The 21757-nt window shown below is 38.6% G+C and overlaps 1 protein-coding gene across 1 annotated transcript; it reads right to left on the reverse strand.

The window, feature by feature from the left end:
• Positions 1-3168: 3168 nt before the first annotated feature.
• On the reverse strand, positions 3169-21699 carry ephx4 (epoxide hydrolase 4). Its single transcript, XM_084425593.1, has 7 exons — positions 21104-21699; positions 19559-19644; positions 16992-17149; positions 15292-15420; positions 13936-14039; positions 12712-12860; positions 3169-4119 (listed from the first exon to the last, which is right to left on the reverse strand). Exons 1-7 carry the CDS (start codon positions 21344-21346, stop codon positions 3876-3878), a joined length of 1113 nt encoding a protein of 370 aa, XP_084281719.1. The 5' UTR covers positions 21347-21699; the 3' UTR covers positions 3169-3875.
• Positions 21700-21757: the final 58 nt, after the last annotated feature.

Consider the following 21757-nt stretch of genomic DNA (forward strand, 5'->3'; position numbering starts at 1 on the left):
TTAGTCCGCCGTCCAGCAGAGGGCGGGCAAAGGTGGGTCGCTATCGCCTGTTCCACCGGCGGAAGTGAAAGGTAGCCTCGGTCTTTCGCATTATCCAGGGAGGAAAATGCTGGCGACACAGACGAGCGCGTTCGCGCAGAGTAGGGCGCATTCCAGGCCTTCGCAACTTCTTCATGAAGCTCAGGAAGAAAAGGAGCGGGCTTTGATTCCGGAGAAGTGCGCTCACCAGGGAGGAAGCTACCATCCAGCCGGGTGCGAGAGGGGAGTTCCGGTGCAGACCACTCGAGGCCGAGGCTCGCCGCGGCCAGCGCGAGTACTCGCATGAGCTCCTTCTCGATGTTGGCTCTCGTAGTGGGCTTGCGGGCAGGAGGCGCGAGATCCTCGGAGCTCGCCCAGTCCTCGCTGCCTGAAGCTAGCAGAGAGCAGGAATCCTTCTCCCCCGACGCGGCCTCGGAAACGACTTCCTCTGATGAAGCGGCGGCAGACTGCGGGCGCTGAGCATCAGGAAGTGATTCAGGAGAAGCCGGTGAAGCAGGCGGGCGAACCGGCGAGCTTAGTCGGGCTGGAGCGGGTTCCGGGACCCGCTGCGAGCGGCGCTTCTTACGGCGCGGCAGCACGGCGGGGAATGCAGGCTCTGAGAAGAATGCCAGGCGAGTCCGCAGAGTCACCATCGGCAAAAGCTCGCAGTGAGGGCAGCCGCCGTCAGCGAGCGCGAGCGCTGCATGGTCCTCACCCAAACAGGAGACGCAGATGAGATGGCGGTCTCCCTCGGTGAGTGGGGCTCGGCACGAGCCGCATGAAGGCATCTTTAAAAAGACGCAGCTCTTTTAGGGGGTGAGTGTCGCAGGGCGAACACACACACACACACACAAGAACAGTAGAAATAATAGAAAGGATATGGCATCGGAAAGCGCAGCAGGTACGGCTGTAGAAGGCGGCGTTGGCCAGCGGCTTCGAGGGCTCGTCCCGCTGAAGTGCTTGCCTCAGACGACGCTTGCTTCCTCGTGATCCAGCGATGCGTGCGCTTCGCTGAAGAGATGAAAATCAAGTGAATCAGCCTTTTCGAGCTCCTTTTATAGAGGTTAGCCACACCCGTCTCGGCGGGAAATGGCAAGGAGGGCGCGAAGCGCCCTCATTGGCCTGACGTCACCTCAGGCCTCGCTCGATAGGCTTATGCAGTTGCTGCAGAGCAGCCAATGAGCGAGCAAGCCGTCTCGCCATAGCTGAGTACTGCTGCAACGCGCTTTACATGTATGAAAATTAAGGATAATTTTTTGCTTCAGTATTTCGTGAAAAAGAGTTTTTCCCGTAGCGTTTTTACAAAAACGCAGTACGAGAGGACTCTCGTAAGAGAACATGGATCCATCATGCCTTGTTACCACTGTGCAGGCTGGTGGTGGTGGTGTAATGGTGTGGGGGATGTTTTCTTGGCACACTTTAGGCCAGTGGTTCTCAATTCCAGTCCTCATGACCCACTGCTCTGCACATTTTGTATGTCTCTCTTATCTGACACACTCAGTTCAGTTCATGGAGTCTCCTTTAATGAGCTGATGATCTGGTTCAGGTGTGTTAAATAAGGGAGACGTACAAAATGTGCAGAGCAGTGGGTCACGAGGACTGGAATTGAGAACCACTGCTTTAGGCCCCTTAGTGCCAATTGGGCATCGTTTAAATGCCACGGCCTACCTGAGCATTGTTTCTGACCATGTCCATCCCTTTATGACCACCATGTACCCATCCTCTGATGGCTACTTCCAGCAGGATAATGCACCATGTCACAAAGCTCGAATCATTTCAAATTGGTTTCTTGAACATGACAATGAGTTCACTGTACTAAAATGGCCCCCACAGTCACCAGATCTCAACCCAATAGAGCATCTTTGGGATGTGGTGGAACGGGAGCTTCGTGCCCTGGATGTGCATCCCACAAATCTCCATCAACTGCAAGATGCTATCCTGTCAATATGGGCCAACATTTCTAAAGAATGCTTTCAGCACCTTGTTGAATCAATGCCACGTAGAATTAAGGCAGTTCTGAAGGCGAAAGGGGGTCAAACACAGTATTAGTATGGTGTTCCTAATAATCCTTTAGGTGAGTGTATATCCCTCCTATAGTCCCTCCTATCTCTTGTTTTTACTTTAGTTGATAACACTTTATTTCGATCGTCCGCTTTAGACATTCTACTAACTTTGCATCTTTGCAACTACGTCAACTTATTCTACTTGCACCTAACACTAACCTAGTCTAAAACGTCTAAGACTGTGCATGAATTTGATTAAACTGGAAGTGCTTGGCTGCTAACTCATTTGGTCTGGCAACATTAGTAGAGTTTATTAGATTACCCTACTAACTTGGACTGAAAACATGGTTGAGCGTGTTATGTTTAATGGGATTTGTTGGATAAACCAATTACAGAATAAGAATGATTTTTTTTTAACATCCTTAAATACATTTATACTTACTGACCACATTCCAATGTTATATGCAGCATTAAACTAATAAAGGGAGGTTCTGCCCTCCCTTTTTTAATTTCCCTTATTTGATTTTTTTTTTTTTGCCTGATTAAAATACTTTTGAAACAAGGATGTCTGTATAGTGACTTAAATATGTATAGTGAAATATTCCACATCTTAACATATGCTGCATCTTGGGTTGTAAATATGCACATATTGCATATTACATATAAAGTAATACCCCACGGAAAAGGTCACACCTTTTATTTTTGGTTTAATGCAATCAACAAATATTGTTGTTTAACAAAATATTAAACAATAATAAAAAGTAAACTTAAATTAATAATATCATAATTGTATCATTATTGAAAGAATACTTTTGAAATATTACTTTATTGAAAATATTTACTACTAAATAAACAAAGTGTCAATTTAAGAACAAAGCTTTTAAAAAATGATAATGATTGCTATGTAATTGACCAAGGCGGACCAAAGTATGAAATATTGAAAATGTAATTAAAGTGTCTATGAATTCTGGAAACGCTTTTCTGAAAATTTGGTAGATGCAGTTACAAATTATTCTGACAAGACTTTTTGACTTTCCACAATAATTTGTAACTGCAACCTTTTATTTCCGCAAGAAGACCAGACATTTGTAGATCCTACGCCTATTTGTAGATCCTTCTTATCAATAACCAAAGGTAACAGAGAGGTCAAGTGAGTAAGTTCCCACTATTAGGCCTATTTATTTGCTTATAAAATCAAAATGTCACAGAGCTGGTTCTATTGTCTCAGATGCAATGTTTAGGAAGAGATACAAAAAAAGTGTACAATATTGAAACATCACTTTGTTTTATCATACAGGAGGATCAAAATAATGACATTCTCAAACGTTTAAGCCAAATATTGTCAAAAATACAAAAAAGAAGAGGAACAATATTTTCCACTAAGACAACACTACCTGATAGAGATGGGGAAGGGTTTAGGACTCCCTTAAGACTGTGTTACGTGTTAGAGAGTATCAAAACTGATGATACAAATGGCTGACAACCCCACAGCTCGGCCTCAAAAAGATATGGCACATCTTTTACGCTGCAAAATGGTATGTTGAAAGGCACCACACTTTACAACTTACTCACAGATATTTTGCAACACACTTTTAAACACTGTCACCAAGAAACCTTAAGGCGAATGTCATGTGCAAACTTGAGAAAAATAGATTAAACGTACTACCCTCTACGTAACCCCTCCAATTAAAATGTGCTTTTGTTCTTTTCCGCGTCACTGAATTTTGATTTCTTTCTGTAAATTAAATGTATCAAATTTAAAACGAGGATTGCATTAATCATTACATTGGTTTTTGTTCACAGGCATTTCCCTGGTCCCCCTCTTCAGACAAGCTCAGGGGGCGAAGGACCCCATTATAAGTTCCTGTAGTTTTTCCGTCCTTCTCCCTCCTTAATGAAAGTCCATATGAGTGTATTGACGATGTCGGGCTGGTCTTGTTGCAGCCAGTGACTGGCTCCAGAGATGATGTTGAGGCGGAAATGGTTTCTGATGTACAGACGGCAGGCCTCGGCCATGTCCTGCTCCAGGAAGGCATCTCTCTCTCCCCACAGCAGCAATACAGGAGACTTCACCTCACTCTGACTCAGTGGGAGGACACTGCCGAATACAAATAATACAAAAATGAGGACTGTCAATTGATTCAAAATGTTAAATGTCAAATTAATTACATGATATGATGATTTATTAATCGATAGCATTTTACAATAAGGTCTCTTTAACGTTAGTTAATGCATTAATTAACATAAACAACAAACAATATATTTGCTACAGTATTTATTCATATTTGTTAACTGTTCATTGATGGTTCATGTTAGCCCAGGTCCATTATATAATCTAAACAAATACTACTACTGCTGAAATTATCATTAACGAAGATTAATACATTCTGTAGAAGGGTGTTTCTGCAACTACGGGCACTTTTAAGTCCCAGGAGTGAAATTTTTGATTTATGTTAAAATTTGTCATTTGATGTTTCATAAATATAAACGTAGTGTCAATACAAACCTTGACATAAAAAATGATGAATAAATAATATGATTTAATGTAAAATTATGAAGCATTTATAGGTCCAAACACCATTTTTGCTCATGTCCCACACCCGTGGTTTCAATGTTGAGATACTTAAAATTAGCTCATTCTTTTACAATATGACATTATTTCAAATGGAATTGTTTAATATACAGATTCATTTACAGCATCTTAAAATTCTTTGTATTATTTACTGATAATTTTTATGATTTTTTTAACTAAATGTGCCTGTCCCACACTTTTGAGTCCTTACCGCAACAATGAAAAAAAGCTTTTATTATGAAATTTTATCGAACACAAACAAGTCTAGTTTCTATGGAAACAGAAATTATCACATGAGCACATTGCTGACAGACTGGACCACCACACTACCTCACTCACAAGATACCAAAAAAATAAGGTAAACATCATCTTTTCTGCTCTAGTATTTATTGTGCGTCCTTACCATTCAGCTTAATAATTGTGTATTTATAACTACATTTTAAAAATAAATGTATATTACTGTTGAATTCACATATATTAAGATGTTAAGAGTCAAAACTAATGTGGTAGGCCTTGCTAGCTGCCAATTAGCTAAAATATTAGCAAAAATGTCATTTCCGCAACATGTCTTTACCGCAGCAAATTTGGGTGTTGCGGTAAAGACTTTTTGTTGCGGTAGAGACAAATTCAAGGTTTACTGTATATTAAATTACAAATATTTAGTATATTATTAGTACTTAAGTATATATTAGTATTTATATTAGTATATATATATATAAACATGCCATTTTTTACATTAAAAATTAAATTTTGTCTTTACCGACACAAGATGTCATTACCACAGCACTGCTCTATTTTCTTTTTTTCACATTTTCATTTGCAAAAAAAAAATATTTTTACACTTAAGTTGAGATGATTAACACATTGAAATTGCAACATCTGTCATAAAAAGTTAATTATGTTATCGTTTGTGTGTATGGAAACAATTGACATCTAAGGTTACTGTAAATTTTTTACATGGCATAGAAAAAAACATGAAATTCCCTATTTTGTATACTATTTTTTTATATCAGTATTTACAAAACTGCATCAAATTTGAAAAAGCTATTTAAATATATTACATTTTTTATAGAAATTACTAAAGAAAAATGTATAAAATGAACGTTATTGTAACATTGCGGTAAGGACACTTTTTAAGAAGATGACCCGAAAAACATAAAAAATAAACATGTTCCAGATTAAAATCTTAACAAATACATTCTATTTTGTGTAAATCTTTATATGTATTACAGACTGTGATGGTTAAAATTGAAATTCATAGAGGTTTATTTTTTTAAATTAGGATAGTCAAAAGTGCCCGTAGTTGCAGAAACACCCAGAAATATTTGTATTGTTAGTTCATGTTAAATGATGTAGTTATCTAATGTTAACAAATTAAAACTTATAGTGAAGTGTTACCAATTAAACTGTTCCCAATCAATCTGTCATGGCTGGGCTGGCAATGAAGAGGAGAAGAGGATCTAATGCAGCACTTTTAATTTATACTTAAACCAAAAACAAATGAGATAATCAACTCAGGAAACAACAAAGAATAAACAGAGAAAACGTGTGGCAGCATAAACAACACAAGAAAAAGAACAAAACAAAATGAAGCCACATCCACACAAAGCCAGAGCTTTCCCTATCCAAACTTTTTTTTTTTTCATGTTCTAAAAATGTTTTTATGTAAACATGGCGTCATCTCAAGAAATATCTGCGTTCACACAAAACCACTGAATGATGTATGAAATTATTATTATTTTTTTTGTAAAACGAGCCATTCCAAGACACTGAAAACACTGTATCATGAGCTGCTAGCATGTACCACTGCCACACTTCACTCTTCACTCTGTCCCGCACAGATGCTGATCGTTTGTTTTTCAGTGCTGTCGGAAGCAATTAATGCATTAAATGAATGTATTTGAGAATGCAGCATTTTGCAGTTTGTTTAGAAATTGTTTAATGCCATGACTCACATGGTCCACACCTCTCAGAAAATATGGAAATCCATATAAATATGAAATAATCACATTCCTTAAAATGTCACACCTTTTTATTTTAGTTTCAAATTATGAAAATTATGTTTAACAAAATATTTATAACAATGACATATTTAAAAAAAATCATAATAATAACAAAGTTATAATAATATAATAATAACTTTAAAAAAAGCCCCAAAATGACAAACAGAAAAACCTTCTGACAATTTATAAGATAATTTTTGTCTACCAGTACAAACTGGCTCTGACATAATGATGACGAAAGCGATGAAGAACAACACTAGGTCAGTTTATTGAGGCAGCAGGAACAGACACAGCAGAAGGTAAGTCATAACATTGGTAAATGCCAGTCTTCTCTTTGATGGCAGGATGAGGGTGACCCACACACACTAGGGATCAGACGAGAAGAGAAGATGACAGGGAAGATGAGACGAATTTGATTTCTAGACGATTACTTGAAGAAGGCTTGAGGATAAAACTAGATGCTTACGGCTGTTATCCAAAGTTAAGTAATCCAGGTAAGTGAGTCCGTGTTTTCTTGACGAGGCCAGACAACTTGTGATGGTGTGCTATATAGTGCTTACGGCTTATGATGAGGGCTGATGAGTGACAGGTGTGCATGGTTAACACTAGAAGTGCCAGAATTCCATAACTACTAGAACTGCCGCAAGCGGTCATTTTGACCGCTAGATTCCAAACTCTATATCTTTAATGATAAAGACCCAATTGAGAGATTAATGCATTTATTGTATTAGGATATCTTTTAAAAACAAAACAACACCGAACTGTACATTTAAACAAGTTTAATTATACATCTATAAATAATAATATCCGTAGATGTCCAAAATGACGGAGCAGCCTGTTTTCATGTTTACACTGTTCGATCGCGCCCGCGCCCGCGCCTTACACACACACACACACACAAACACACACACACACACCATATTCCAGCATTGCAATCTTGACATCGCAGCCTGTTCATTATAGCCATAATAAAATATAATAATAGTCAACCTAACATATAAAAAAATCCACTGCTCTGTTTATATAGTCAGTAGCCTACAATTCGTACCATTTTGCGCATGTGAAGATTTTTTCCGTCGATATTGGAACGTGAGTGAAGTAGCCTACAAAGCATAATAAAGAATAGTTTACCATCCAAATACATCGCAAATGTTGAAACATTTTTATTCTAATTAGAGAGTTACGTGAGCCCAACGCCGCTTACTTTCACTTTCGCTTGAAAGTAGCCTATTTCATTTTGGCTTGTTCATAGTTATTTTTTCATTCTTGTTCTGTTCTGAATATCATTCCATTTAAATGATTTGTTGTGGAATATGTTTTGTGTATTTTTTACCACATTTTATTGTTGTGTATATTGGTATATGTATAATAATACCGCGAAATTTAGTGCGGTCAATCTGACCGTCTATGGCCGAAATAGGTAAATATGTTCATTTGTTTTTTTGCCTTATGTGTAATTTATATGAAAAACATTTTAAATGAAAATACAGACACTTTTAGGAAAAGTCAGGTACCAGCAGGATTTGATTTATTTTTTCAACAAAGTTATTGCAGATATAAAATTCAAAACGGTCAAAATGACCGCCATGGCAGTTCTAGTGTTAAGTGCCAGGGAGGCCCAGGCGTAGCTGAAGATCAGGGGTGACACCGATGGACTGGAAGGCCGAGGAGTACCCGCAGGCTCGTGGGACCAAGGTGGAGATGGGGGCTTGGCAGACCGGGGTTGAGCCAGTGGGAGTGATGACAACGTGGAGCAGAGGGAAAGAAGGGGATGAGGTGTAGCCGGAGGACCGGAAGTCCATGGCACAGCCGGGGTGATGACTGACCAAGGTGGAGCCGGAGGGAGCCTGGCAGAGCCAATAGGATTACGGACCATGGTGGAGCAGAGGGAGCGTTGAGCCAAGGTGGAGCTGATGGGTCGGAAGGCTGAGGTGGAGTCGGGAGCTCGGAGGCTTAAGGTGGAGCTGGAGCTGAGGGATTCATGCACTAAGGCGGAGCTGAGCAACACGTCGGAAACACTGGAGGAGCCACAGGGCTGAAAGGAGACAGCAGAGGCAAGGCCGAAGAACTGGATGGTTTTGCCAGAGGAGGAGAGAGTTGAGAGTGGGAGGCTGAGTTGGACCATCCGTGGCGAAAGAGTCTTGGTGTTGGACAACGAAGGAGACTTGGTACTGGCTTGACTCAATGGCCACGAAGACCACTTGGAACTGGGCTTAACCAACAATGACTACTTTGGACTAGACGGGACCTTGTTTGGCTTGTTTGTATCAGGGAATCAGGGTATAAAGGAGTTCGCATGAGGAGGAATATACTTCAGGGGCCGGTTGCACCAGCAACCAGTAAGTTATAACTTAGCCTAGTTTTGACGTAAATGGACACTAAGTTACGACTTACGCACTTCTAAATATTTTTGCGTTGCACCATTAAACTTAGTTGAAGCGTAACTCTACGTATAAACTAAATATTTACGGCAGCCTCCGATCAGGAGTAACGGATGGAATCAAATATCAGACAGACTGAACTGCATCAATAAGCTCTTCTTTTACCTGACAGACTTCAATTCTTTAGACATATATGATTATGTTAACATTTACACTTGCTTACATTTTAAGAGAGAGAACATTATGTGAAAAGATTACTTTGTTAGCGGCTATCTTTAACACGAACCCATCCTAAACAGCACGCCGCTGTGTGCATCGGTCCATGTTGTGCATGTCAAATATCAGTCATAATCAATAAACGTAATTTTTTGTTTTTTGTATCAAGATTTATTTATTGATCCTTATTCATTTCATTTCAAATACAGTTTCTGAATGTTATTTACATATAAAAACACTTATGTTATTAATGATCAGGCTATCGTATTTAATGGAAACTTATTTTTACCGTTAGTAACGCGAGGCAAAATAATGAATTCATTATCCTTAAGGATAAACTGAAATTCACAGCATTTCAACACAACATCTGCTCACGTATTTGAAGGCTGCTATTGGATCATTGAGGCTAAACGTCATATTATGCGACTACGCATTACTTTACGGAGAGCTTACGACCTACTAGCTACGTTCTGACTTACGAACAAATGGTGCAACGGAATAAAGTTCAGAGTTAGTTACAAACTAGCTAGTAGTTACTAAGCCTCTAGTGTGGACTTTACGTTCCAATTTAAGAAAGAACTTACGAACGGCTGGTGCAACCCTACCCAGGTGTAGGAAAATGAGTGTAACTCCGCTCCATGATGTCCAACTCCACCAGCACTCTCTCAGGGGTGAACATTGATACCAGCTCACACACCTGTCGTCAGACGTGGCAGGGTTCGGCTCTGGGCTCTGGCTTGTGGTTCATGGACGTGGCGAGTGCAGGTAAGGGCTCCAGGACAAACACTGGCTCAGGCTTGAGCTCCAAAACGGATGTTGTGGCCAGCTCATAAACCTGGACAGACTCGACGTGCTCTGGGTCTATGGTGGGCTCAGGCTTTAGGCCCTTAGAGGGCTTTGGTACTGGCTCTGGGTTTGTTGTTGCGGACATGAGGAGGAATGAAGAAATACTAGGGAGGAGTTCTGAGGAGGAGTTAAGACGAGAGTGATACAGGTCGAGGCACGCGACGATGAACACCACGCACGCACACGCAAGCTGTTTTTTAAGTGTTCTTTTTGTTGTCTTTGATCTAATGCATATATTGTTGACTTCTCCCTTTAAGGGTGAAGTTTGTGAAGTTGTCTTGATTTTGGTCTGGTCAATTTGATCACATTTGTATTTTTCTCTTCATTTGTTTGAATGTTAGGAAATGTGAGTTTGAGTGCATTCATTATTTTTGGTCTATAATAAATGTTATTGGTTAGAATGCACCTCGTTTAATGTGTCCTCGTTTAACGTTTTCCCCTGGTTTCTGAGTGTTTGTGATTAAAGTCTGTTTCCTAGAATTATTTCTCATTGTGCAGGTTTCTAATATACCAAGTTACGTAACAGAAATATTACATTTACAAGTATCAGTGCCATTTTAAGAATATAGCTGGGGTTTTCAAACTTTTTGATGGTATGGATCCCCATACATGATGATTCCCTTGCAAGAGACCCCCTTCCTAAAATATGAAGGCAGCTAGAATATGTATAAAGACCTATTTGTACTATGTGAGAAAAAGTGTGCTATTATGCTAAATTAAATAATTAGCTTTTATATTATTACTGCACTGAAACCAAAGCAAAATATTATCTGACTTTATATTGAATCTTTTTTTCTACGTTCTATAAGATGTATTGTAATGTTTCCATATATCTTCAATTCAGCTAAATATTTTTATATTGTTTTTCATAATAAATATCATTCCACTTTGACAGTATTAAAAATAAATGTTGTAAAATCTAAAAAAAATTCTCTATAATGTTTCCACTGACTCCCTAGAACCCTCCAGCTTTCTGACAGCCCTAAAAACCCACCATGGACACACCAGTTAGTTAAAGAGGTAAAGACATGTTTAAAGGTTTGGACACCTTAGGCTCCTCTCCTCAGTTCTCTGATATGGACTTAAGTGTTTCTGGTTTCCGTAGAAACTGTTATGTCAGCGCCCTCCTACACACACCCACCTGCCCACCTACACACTCACTCGCACACACAAACACAGTCAGCGCAGCTCTGCCCTGAGACATAATCAAAGTGTGCTTCAGGAGCAGATGGAGGGCTCAGTCATGCGTGCACGTCTCACATGTTTCAAACACATGCACTCCGCAAGCAGATTAAAGCAAGAGTATTTCCACACATGTCAGAGGTATATTAAAATGAACTGAAACACCCATTTTGATTGTTTAGTACTCTCAGAGATACACCCAGCAGTTGATCTGTTGCTGATATGAACTCAATATGAATGAATATCATTACTACATCAGCAGTGAATTAATGGCTGCTCATGCACAGTTCAGAGAGCATGAAATCAATCTCTTTCCTTCTTGACAGGGACACATGCACTTATGAAATGAGTTCCCATTCTGTCCACCTAAATCATGATGATACCGATTTCTTTTATGTCTATAACATTTTGAAATAGTTATATAATCTTTTTTTCTTTATAAGAAAACAATGATGTTATAGGAATTACTGCTGCAATAGCCAAAAAAAAAAAAAAAAAAAAACAGCTCCTCAAAAAAGTTGCTTAGTAAATAATATATAAAAAAACAAATATGCATTTCAGGCACTAGAGGGCGACATTTTCTAACAGTAACTAAACAGCATTTTTGTGTTAAAGGGATGGTTCGGAGTAAAATTGTTACTTTTTAACCCCCCCCCCCCCCCCCCCCCCAGAAGCCTTTTTTCCCTTGGTCGAACATTATTAAAGTTAGAGCTTATTTAGAGATATCAGCCGAATAGCTTAGTGCAGGCACTAATGGATCCTATGATTTATCTCGTCAATCACCCCACTAATAATGTCCAGAATGGACCAAACTTCTACAGTAGTACAAATAGGTTCTGTAATCATAAAACGAGGCATTGGAAAGTTTGTAAGTACATCAGGAGGTTATTTAAATAACACTTGCCTGACGGCTCATGCTACTGCTAACCTTGACGTCGACATCAGTTCAGTGGTTTGAGAAAAGCACGTAAAAGTCCTGGCAGAAAGCGATGAATAAGGATGTATAGTGTAACGACAAATTATTATTTTTTCCGAAGTGTTGACAACTTAGTGTTAACTCATAATTGTTGCAAACTGGTACTACCAACAAAATATTAGTGCATTCCTGGAACTGGGCGTCGTTACACTACATCCTTATGCTCCTGATGTACTTACAAACTTTCCAATGCCTCATTTGTAGAGTATAGAACCTATTTGTACTACTGTATAAGTTTGGTACCATTCTGGGCATTATTAGTGGGGTAATTTACGAGATACAACATAGGATCCATTAGCGCCTGCACTAAGCCTGGCTGATTTCTCTAAATAAGCTCTAACTTTAATAATGTTCGACCAAGTGAAAAAAAGGCTTCTGGGGGGATGTTTGGCTCGAGGTCATGGTGCAAAGGACCCTAGGTTGATTTTACTCCGAACCATCCCTTTAAGACACCAACAAACCAGTTAAAAGACATAATTTGTTATAAGATTTTTAAAATAAGATACACAAGTACCTGAAGACATTTCTGAAGTAGTTGAGGGCCCCTGTGAGGGCCCCTGGCTGTGAGAGAGCATACAGATATGCTTCGAGGTCTTCTGTGGTGAGCCAGCGGCCTTTACAACTGATGCCTGTGCTGCGGCTGGTGAATAGATTCTTCAGCGCCTGTAAATCCACATTAGCAAGCAATGAGAAAGAAGTCACATAATTTGGTCCCACTTTATATTAGGTGTCTTTAACTACTATGTACTCACAGGGTTTGGATAACAAAACTGAAAGACCTGGTTTAAGACCACAATAATTTATTAGTTTATTATTATTAATTGTGCGGCCAATGCAGCATGAATTCATCTTGGGAATGACAGATACAAGTCCTGCACAGCGGCCAGAGTGATTTTGAGCCATTCCTCTTGCAGAACTGTGGGTCACTACGTGATGCTGGTGGAGAAAATGTTTCCTTACTTGCTTATCCAAAACAAGTCAAAGTGTTAGTTAAAGAGCTGATTCATAATGACTCAGCTGTGTGTGTTGAAGACAGATGGATATACTTGGCCTACTGATTTACTCTGTATTAGTAATTCTGACAAACAAATTTACATGCTGGACCTAAAAGCTGTTCAGTTATGAAGAATTATCCAGAATGATGGGTAATTAAAACAATAGATATAGCATCAACCCACACTCTAATTTAGCATTTCTAAGCTTATAAGCTACATATGTATAGTTCCTTATATGAAATTCTCAAATCAGTCCAGAAATTCAGAATCTATTGTTTGCTGTACATTAATTTATTACAGTAAGGTTTATCAAGTAACAAAAGTATATACTTTTGGTAACTATTTTGAGTCACTAAGATTTTTAAGTAGTCTCTTATGCCCACCAAGGCTTTATTTGTTCAAAAACACAGTAAAAATAGTAATACAATATTATTGTGTTTTAATAATTGAATTATATAATGTTTTCTATATTTGTATATATTTTTCAGCAAAATTTGTTCATGTGTCACCAAAACTGAATTTCCAGCAGCCTGATTTTTTTTTTTTTTTAGGATTATTTGATGAAAGTTCAAGAGAACAGCATTTATTTGACTTTTTTTTTTGTAACAATATCTTAACTGTCACTTTAAATCAATTTAATGCATATTTACTGAATAGTATGCTATTAATTTCTTTAAAAAAAGAAAAGAAAAAACCTTACTGACCCCTAACCTTTAAACAGTATTGTATTCTGTCAAGCTCACCTTGAAATCGTTGATGGAGAGCATTAGCTCTGGAAAATGTGGCAACTGGAAGAAAAAGTAGTAACTTGACTTGAGCATCTGACTGGGGTGACGAAGGGTATAATCTGGACAGAGAAGACAGAAAATTAAGAAAAAACACTTGCTTACCAGTTTCGGTTCCCATTGACTTGTCCATACAATGGAATTAAATGGAAACCAAAACTATTTGGATACCAACATTCTTCCAAATATCTTCTTTTGTGTCTTGCAGAAAAGAAAAAAAGTCACAGGTTTGGAATAACTTAAGTGTGAGTAAATGATGACAGATTTTTCATTTTCTGGTGGACTATCCCTTTAACCCACCATTGTACAGGGTGGCAACAGGGTAGAGACCTGCACTCCCGCGGGACCTGACGCAACAGAGCGTGGCGCGGGACAAGGTTTGATTGGCTGGAGGAGGCAAGAAGACACTTTTGTGTGGGAAGCGGGAGGCGCGGGTCTCTACCTCACAAATCCTTTTTTTTTAAGCACCTGAGTTATATAAAATGCCAATGAAATGGTTTTGGATTTAGATTTTAAATAAATGAGTAAAGAGATTTTTTGGTCACACTATATCCTGGCAGTCGTTTTAAAATAATTTAAAATCTCCAATGCATGGAGGACACACATTTTTACTCTGGAGAACTGCTCTCAGAGAAGCAAATTGCATTGATTTTTAAGCCATTATAAAATACGATTCAATTTTGTTAGTAGATAAACCTAATTGTAAAACATTTAGAGTCTTTTACATTATCTACGTGTTAAACTATGTTATATAGATAATATCTACCTTTTAAGTATTTACATTTTTTTTAATTAAAAGATGAGCTAGGAGCCAATTTTGTTTAATTCTGTCATGTTGCAGGTAGTTTCTATTATCAGTCTTTGATTATTTTTTTCCACAGCGTTGTCTCTAGGCAACATACCTTTTGATTTCAGTAATGAGATCCAGTTTATGTAAGAAAATTGAATCAAATGTGCTTCATAACGTGCATTACAGGGTTGAGACTAAAGACACCCCATTTAGAGGAGATACATATCAAAAGAACAAGAAAATCAAAAGGTGTATTAGTGTATGTGTCACTATAGGCAAGTACTGAGTGTTATTATAAGAGGGTCCCGTGTCTCTGCCAAAAGCCAGCCTGTAATTACCTCCTCCTCCAGGCTGGAGTGCACAAGACAGATGGAGGGCAAAGCCCCATGATTCCCTGGGCAAAACCACAATATTTCATTGTGAATGATGCAGGTCATACTAATGAGCCCTTAAAACAAGGCAGAGCCTCTGGAACTGGCATATTTGAAGAGGAAGTCTGTTTGTCAGGTGTATAGGGCTCTTACCAGTGAAAACACAGGGGTGAGGACTGTTCAGCACTATGAGTTTTGTCACCATTTCAGGGTAGTGAATTGCACAGAGCCATGCGATGATGCCACCCCAGTCATGCCCCACGAGAAAACATCTGTTGTATCCTGAGGAGAGGATCAGAAGGAGGAAGCTGACATGTTTGTGTTTGTTATGCATGTATGCCTCATAATTAATAGGAAAAGTGAGAGACTAGATGGGAAATGATAGCGAAAACAGGGGGAATGGGATTGAGAAATGACTCAAACCAAACTCAAAGTCATATTTTTCCAAATAAGCACCATAACCATTTATTGTGAAATAAAATTGATATTTGGGATTTAGGTTAAAACAGTTCTACTTCAGAGTTTACTTATAATTGGTATTCAGTGACATTTTATATGATTTAATATATTTTCATGACATGCAGGGGTTAGAAAAAGACCATTTTTTGTTGCCATGAATTAAGCATTGAACCATGACTTATTAATAGGATCGGGAAATTACACAAGCTAAACTCAAACTCATATTTTCCAATTGAGCACCATAGCATAATGTCTAACCACTAGGCCACAGTTCCAACCAAAAATGTTGTCCTCTAATTTGAAAGCCCCCCCCCCCCAAAAAAAAAACATTTGGAATTTGTTCCTGCATCTTATTAATTCGTGGACAATTGTATTATTAATTTGTTTCCTTGTTTTAGGTAAAACATGGTTATGTTTTAACTAAATTAAAATGAGGGAATGAATACAATGTGGCCACGATTGAACTGAAAAGAAGGAACAAATTATTAAAACATGAATTACTTTTTACCCGTCATATTGGGCTCCATAATTTTGAACTTAAAAATAAATATTTTAATTTACATTCAGCATTAAATTTTAAGTCGGAACTGTAGCTTAGTGGACACATTGCACACTGGTGCTCATTCGGACAATAGTTTCGGTTTGTGTGCATGTCACGTGCGGGGATCTGTAGATTAGAATATAAATGAAATCATATAAAATATGGCACAGAAAGCCAATTAATTCAAATCTAGAAATCTAGAACTATTTCTTCTTTTTTATGTAACAATATATATATATATATATATATATAAAAAATTATGTATGTTGGGCCTAATGTTTTACTTAGCAATATTGTTTACACTGTCCTCTTTTTTGCAATAATATCAGTTGCAGTTCATTTAGTGTCATATCAAGGACTGACTAAGGATGAATGACTCCATTGCTGTGAGCCAGGGTGGAAGTTTCCACCGTCTGCAATATAGTGATTCCAATGTCAAGGAGCTGAGACCCTGGAGCAAAACATCATCATGAATCCTAATAACGTGTCGTTGACGACCTGTCATAATACACCACCAGCCGCTTACATTCCACTGTGTGCAAGCAGACAGATGAATCTAACTTTGACATGATATACAGTGTTCCTCCACAATTGTCCTTGTCCTTGAGTCACGTTGTAACGTAGCTCAACTAGTAATTCTGTATTTAAAATCTAGAGATAATTAGCAGCCTAAACTGACAATACGCATCTAAAAAGCCAAGGGCATCTGTGAACGGGTCACCTTCACATTACAGACTATTGGGAAGAACGCTACATTAGCATTCACCACTACAACAGCCTTATCAAAACCTCTAGACAGGCTGGAATGTGAAATGGAAATAGGGCTGAGATAATGGAGGCAGTCTGTTCTTACCCAGATACTCAACAATGTCCTTGATGTCGGTGACAAGGTAGTCCAGTCGGTAGCTCTCAGCGGAGGAGGGCAGGTCAGACTCCCCGTAGCCTCGCATATCCACGGCAACGACACGGAACTCGCTCTTAAATTCCCTCAGCTGGTGACGCCAAGAGAACCTGGAAAAACATGGGTACATTTTTGTTTTTTTTTATGATTTCTACAAGTTACACAAGCATACAGTTTGCTATTCAATTTAGATTAAAAGGTTGAGATGTCAGAACACTCACTCTCTCTTTTCTACATTCTTAATTTTTTTTGTTAAATCCATAAGATAGTATAGAGCACGGATTTTCAAAGTGGGTCCCAGGGAGTCACAATGGGGAGCTGGGGAGTCCATGGAAAAGTAAGAAAAAAAAAATAATAATGACAAATTAGTGAATGAATGAGTGAATTAATGAGTGAATTAATGAATGACTGAATAATCACAATTATTTTACTGTACACTACTGACAGTCAGTTTCATATTTCAGTTTTATTCACTACCATTTAAAAGTCTGGGGGCAGATTTAAAAAAGAAACGAAATTCATACTTTTTTTATACGAGGATGCACTACATTGATCTAAAGTGACAGTAAAAATGTTTAAACACTTCTACTCTTCTGTTCATCAAAGAATTCTGCAAAAAGTATCACAGTTTACACACAAAAAAAAACTGTTTTCAACATTGGTTAAAAAGAAATGTTTCTTGAGCAATAAATCAGCATATTAGGATAATTTCTGAAGGATCATGTGACACTGAAGACTGGAGTAATGATGCTGAAAATTCAGCTTTGCATCACAGAAAAAAAATACCTTTTTAAAATATTTAAAATATAATTTACAATATTACAGCTTTTACTCTATACTTGGTTAGCATAAGATACTTCTTTCAAAAACTTTTACAAATTTTACAGAAAACCTTTTAAAACTTTTAAACAGTTGTGCACATGTGGCAAGTCTCTAATAACGGGTAAAAAATGTGTAAACCTAATAAGAAGTAAATTTAATTACAGGTATAAAATAATATTTCCAATATTTTACTTTTTTTCCCTATAGTGTTAATGTAAATATAGCTCATAAACGTAAATATAACAGCTTTTATATTTTAGAGGATCTTGCAAGTTCTGTGCAAAAGACAAGGTGGTGTCAGACAGACAGACGATGACGAATGATAAAGTTCAAACGTGAGTTTTTAATCGTAATCCACAGCATATAACAGAACAACAGGAAGTTACTAACGCCTACAAGTACAAGACCGGACGCCAAACGCAGGAGAAGGCTGAACTTAAGTATGCTGTCAAACGAGGTCATTAATGTAACACAGCTGAACTAAACAAATGTAACCATGAAAACACAAGAGAAACGGGAAAAGAACAATGGAACACAGGAAACTCATGAATATAAGTCCATGAAAACGAAACTAAGGACAAACACAACTGAATATTTGTAACATGTGGTAGGGAACGACTTTATTAGACTGACAAAATTTAGACCTGAATGGATCATTTCTGCCACATTTTTTTTAAACCTACAATAATAGTACAAATTAAAATGATGTGTGTTGAAATCCACTTGGGCCAAAAATCTGAAGGAGCAGAGGCTATAGCACTTTAAATGAAATGGCTTGTTAAAAATGTATGGAGTGAAAGTACCCTGACATTAGTTCGACTTACTCAAGATTTTTTTTTTATTGTATTAGTACATTCTGGCAGCACTCCCTAATGGTATTTGTGTCTTAAAGATAGAGAAGAATGAGGGAGAGAGAGAGAGAGAGAGAGAAAGTTGAGGAAAAGCAGAAGGAAGCCTATGATTCTGACGAGTCAGGAGAGAAGAGGCTCTCATGACCCAAACCCAATTAACATACACACACACACACACACACACACACACACACACACACACACACACACACACACACACACACACACACACACACACACACACCCTATAATAACCTCAACACTTCCTATTGCTCAGAAGTGTGGGAAATCTTTGACTTGCAATTTTGAATGCAGCAAACTAAAGTGGAGCAGAAGTCAGAAAAAAGGGCGTCCTCCAGGTCTCCTCTACTCGTCCAAGAGTTCATCACTGATTCTGGAGCAGTGGAATGGCTAGTGAAGCAGAAAGGAGCCATGCCACATTAATTAGGCACAGTCCTGTCCTGATCGCAGTTCTGCTGTCTGGCAGCTCACTGAAACGACAGCTTCACTGGTCCCAAGATAGTCTGAATGTCACGACACTCCATATCACAATATATCAGTAATACAATATATCAGCCGTTTTACATTTCATAACAATAGTAACAGCACACGTCGGAATCTCAAGAGGATATTAATAGCATTAGGCTGATATTTTTAGACATTGTGTCTTAAAAAGAGAGAAGCATGTGTTGAAAGGAAAGGTTTGTGTCTCAGATATTATCTCTGACTCCATGCGTATAATGTGGACTGATTCCACAACAACATATTTCCCGATCTGTGTCTGGCAGCATCCCAGTAGAGAAGTGTTTCCCTTGTGTGTGCGAGTGTGTTTCTTTTGAGTCTCACCAAAACTCAGGGAATCCATGCAGAAACAGCATAAGTGGCTTTCCTCGTTCCCCGGCAGCAACATAGTGAAATCTGAGCCCAGACTCCTAAAAACACACAGAGACCACAGGCAGTTATTCTTCACCGTTCACAGAGGATTTCATAAAAGCTGCCCGGTTCCTTTAATCACTCGGGCCTGTCCATCCTGATGTAAAATCCATTTTCACATCACTCTCTGCTTTATAGAGCCATAAAATGTATCAGGGAGAGAGGGAGCGTTGTCCGCAGGCTTCAGCTAATATTAAAGCAATATCTTCCATTGACATTTACGATAAAATTCATGCCCTGTTAAATGACAGCCTGCATCAAATTGCATGTGATAGTATCCTCGGGTTGTGTGGCTATTTAAAGAGAATGTTGTTTGCAATGCAAAATTGTCCTTTTGAAAAAAGTTTTGGGTTCCTGCTTAAATACAGAAAACAACCCAATACCTTATAACTATATAAAGTTCTTGTTTTTTAACTCTGTTTAACTCACATTTGGATATTACTTATTTAAGGTCAATTGTTATTTTACTTTTATACAGAAATCATGAGTTGATGCAAGAGTTTTTCTATACCAAATCCCTCACTCCCAGTAGTTGCAGGGACCGTTTTACAATATTTTTCCTCCTTTACAAAAAATATTACACATATACTCAGGAACAAAACTTGAAGTGAGAAAGGTGCATACAATTAGAATAACATTTGAACGCTATCAAGGTCTGCAGGTATATACATCACAGCTGGCTTGAGACTGCCTGAGGATATGTTTTCAGCACCACTCGGGCGGACAGCAAAGTCCAATGACTATTATATTGTGGGAAACTGATCACACTGCTGTCCACCCAAAAGGTGCTGAATTTATGGTCACTGATGGTCACTGCTTTCTTCCAGGAGAAAACCCATTAGGACAAAAATCACAAATGCAATCTCTTTAAAGGGATACCTTATGAAACAAAAAATATGAACATTATATTATATCATCGTACCCTCATGGCATTCCAAACCGGCATGACTTTTTTTTTTTTTACCATTGACTTCCATTGTATGGACAAAAGTCATGCAGGTTTGGAATTACATGAGGGTGTGTATATATATATGACAGAATGTTCATTTTGGGTCATATCACTTTTAATGTCTCAAATGTTTCTCAGTGAGATTAAAAGGAGTTCAAATTAATTTCACACATCTTCTCAACAATTTTAACATTGTTCTCAACAATGTCTCAAACTGACATTGGCAAGATACAAAATCTGCAAATATGATCGATATACACAAATATTTGTCTTCAAATGTATCATCAGGGTGATTTTTTTCTTTTTTTTTCTTGTTTAGCCTACTCTTACTGACTGAGACAATAAAGTTCATATTTTTAAAAGAAATATAACTGAGGAGGAATTTGCAACAGTAACATCTGAGCAATAAAAAATCCCATGGGAAGCACCGAAGGGTAAAGTTATACATTCTTACATATAGGCTACTGTCATGCATCCATCTTACACCGATGCTTAACGAAATCTCTTACCTTGATTCTAACATAACAGTGGGTTCCCAAGGACGTGTCATTCAGGCACGCGGGGGGTGTCTCACGAACCGTCCACTGAAAGGTTGTTGACGGTCGTAGGATGATATTCCAGCCAAGTTTGAGCAGCGCTACGCCCGTGCATAGCGCGCAATATCCATAGATGAGAGACCAGTATCCCATAACTCTGATCTTTAGCGTCAGCGCGACTGTCAACAACAGCAAGTTATGAAGCAGTCTCGCCATCTTTACATTACTGCAAGAATGCGCTTGTTGATCAAGGCTTCTATTGATTTGTTTACTGAACTGCCTGTGTTTCAAAAACGACGTGCATCGTAATAGCCCTGTCGCACCGTCACGAGCGCATCCTGACAGGGGAGGATCCCTGATTCCCTGTGTAGACGGTGCGGAGTCGCGCTTACGTGACAGGAGAGATGCTCAGTCAGTCCCAAAGGTGTTTTTGCACCTCGGACTAAACCATTACACCTCATATACACTGACAAACAAAACTAGAAGGCTCCCATAATAGTAAACGCAGCAGCCTGGGCCCACCTCGCGCTCAAGCGCGAGCTCATAGACTGTCCGCGCGCAGAGTTCTCTGGACTCTCGCGAACGCTCCCGGTAATAATGAGCAGAAGCTTCGTCAGTCATGAGAGA

This window comes from Rutilus rutilus (genome assembly GCF_951802725.1).
Source record: "Rutilus rutilus genome assembly, chromosome: 12".
NCBI classification, from domain to species: domain Eukaryota; kingdom Metazoa; phylum Chordata; class Actinopteri; order Cypriniformes; family Leuciscidae; genus Rutilus; species Rutilus rutilus.

Coding starts and splice junctions, on each gene's coding strand:
- ephx4 (XM_084425593.1), bottom strand. CDS start 21,346: ATGGCGAGACTGCTTCATAACTTGCTGTTGTTGACAGTCGCGCTGACG. Junction 19,645..21,103: donor ACTGTTATGTTAGAATCAAG/GTAAGAGATTTC, acceptor GTGTGTTTTTAG/GAGTCTGGGCTCAGATTTCA. Junction 15,421..16,991: donor GGACATTGTTGAGTATCTGG/GTAAGAACAGAC, acceptor TCCTCTCCTCAG/GATACAACAGATGTTTTCTC.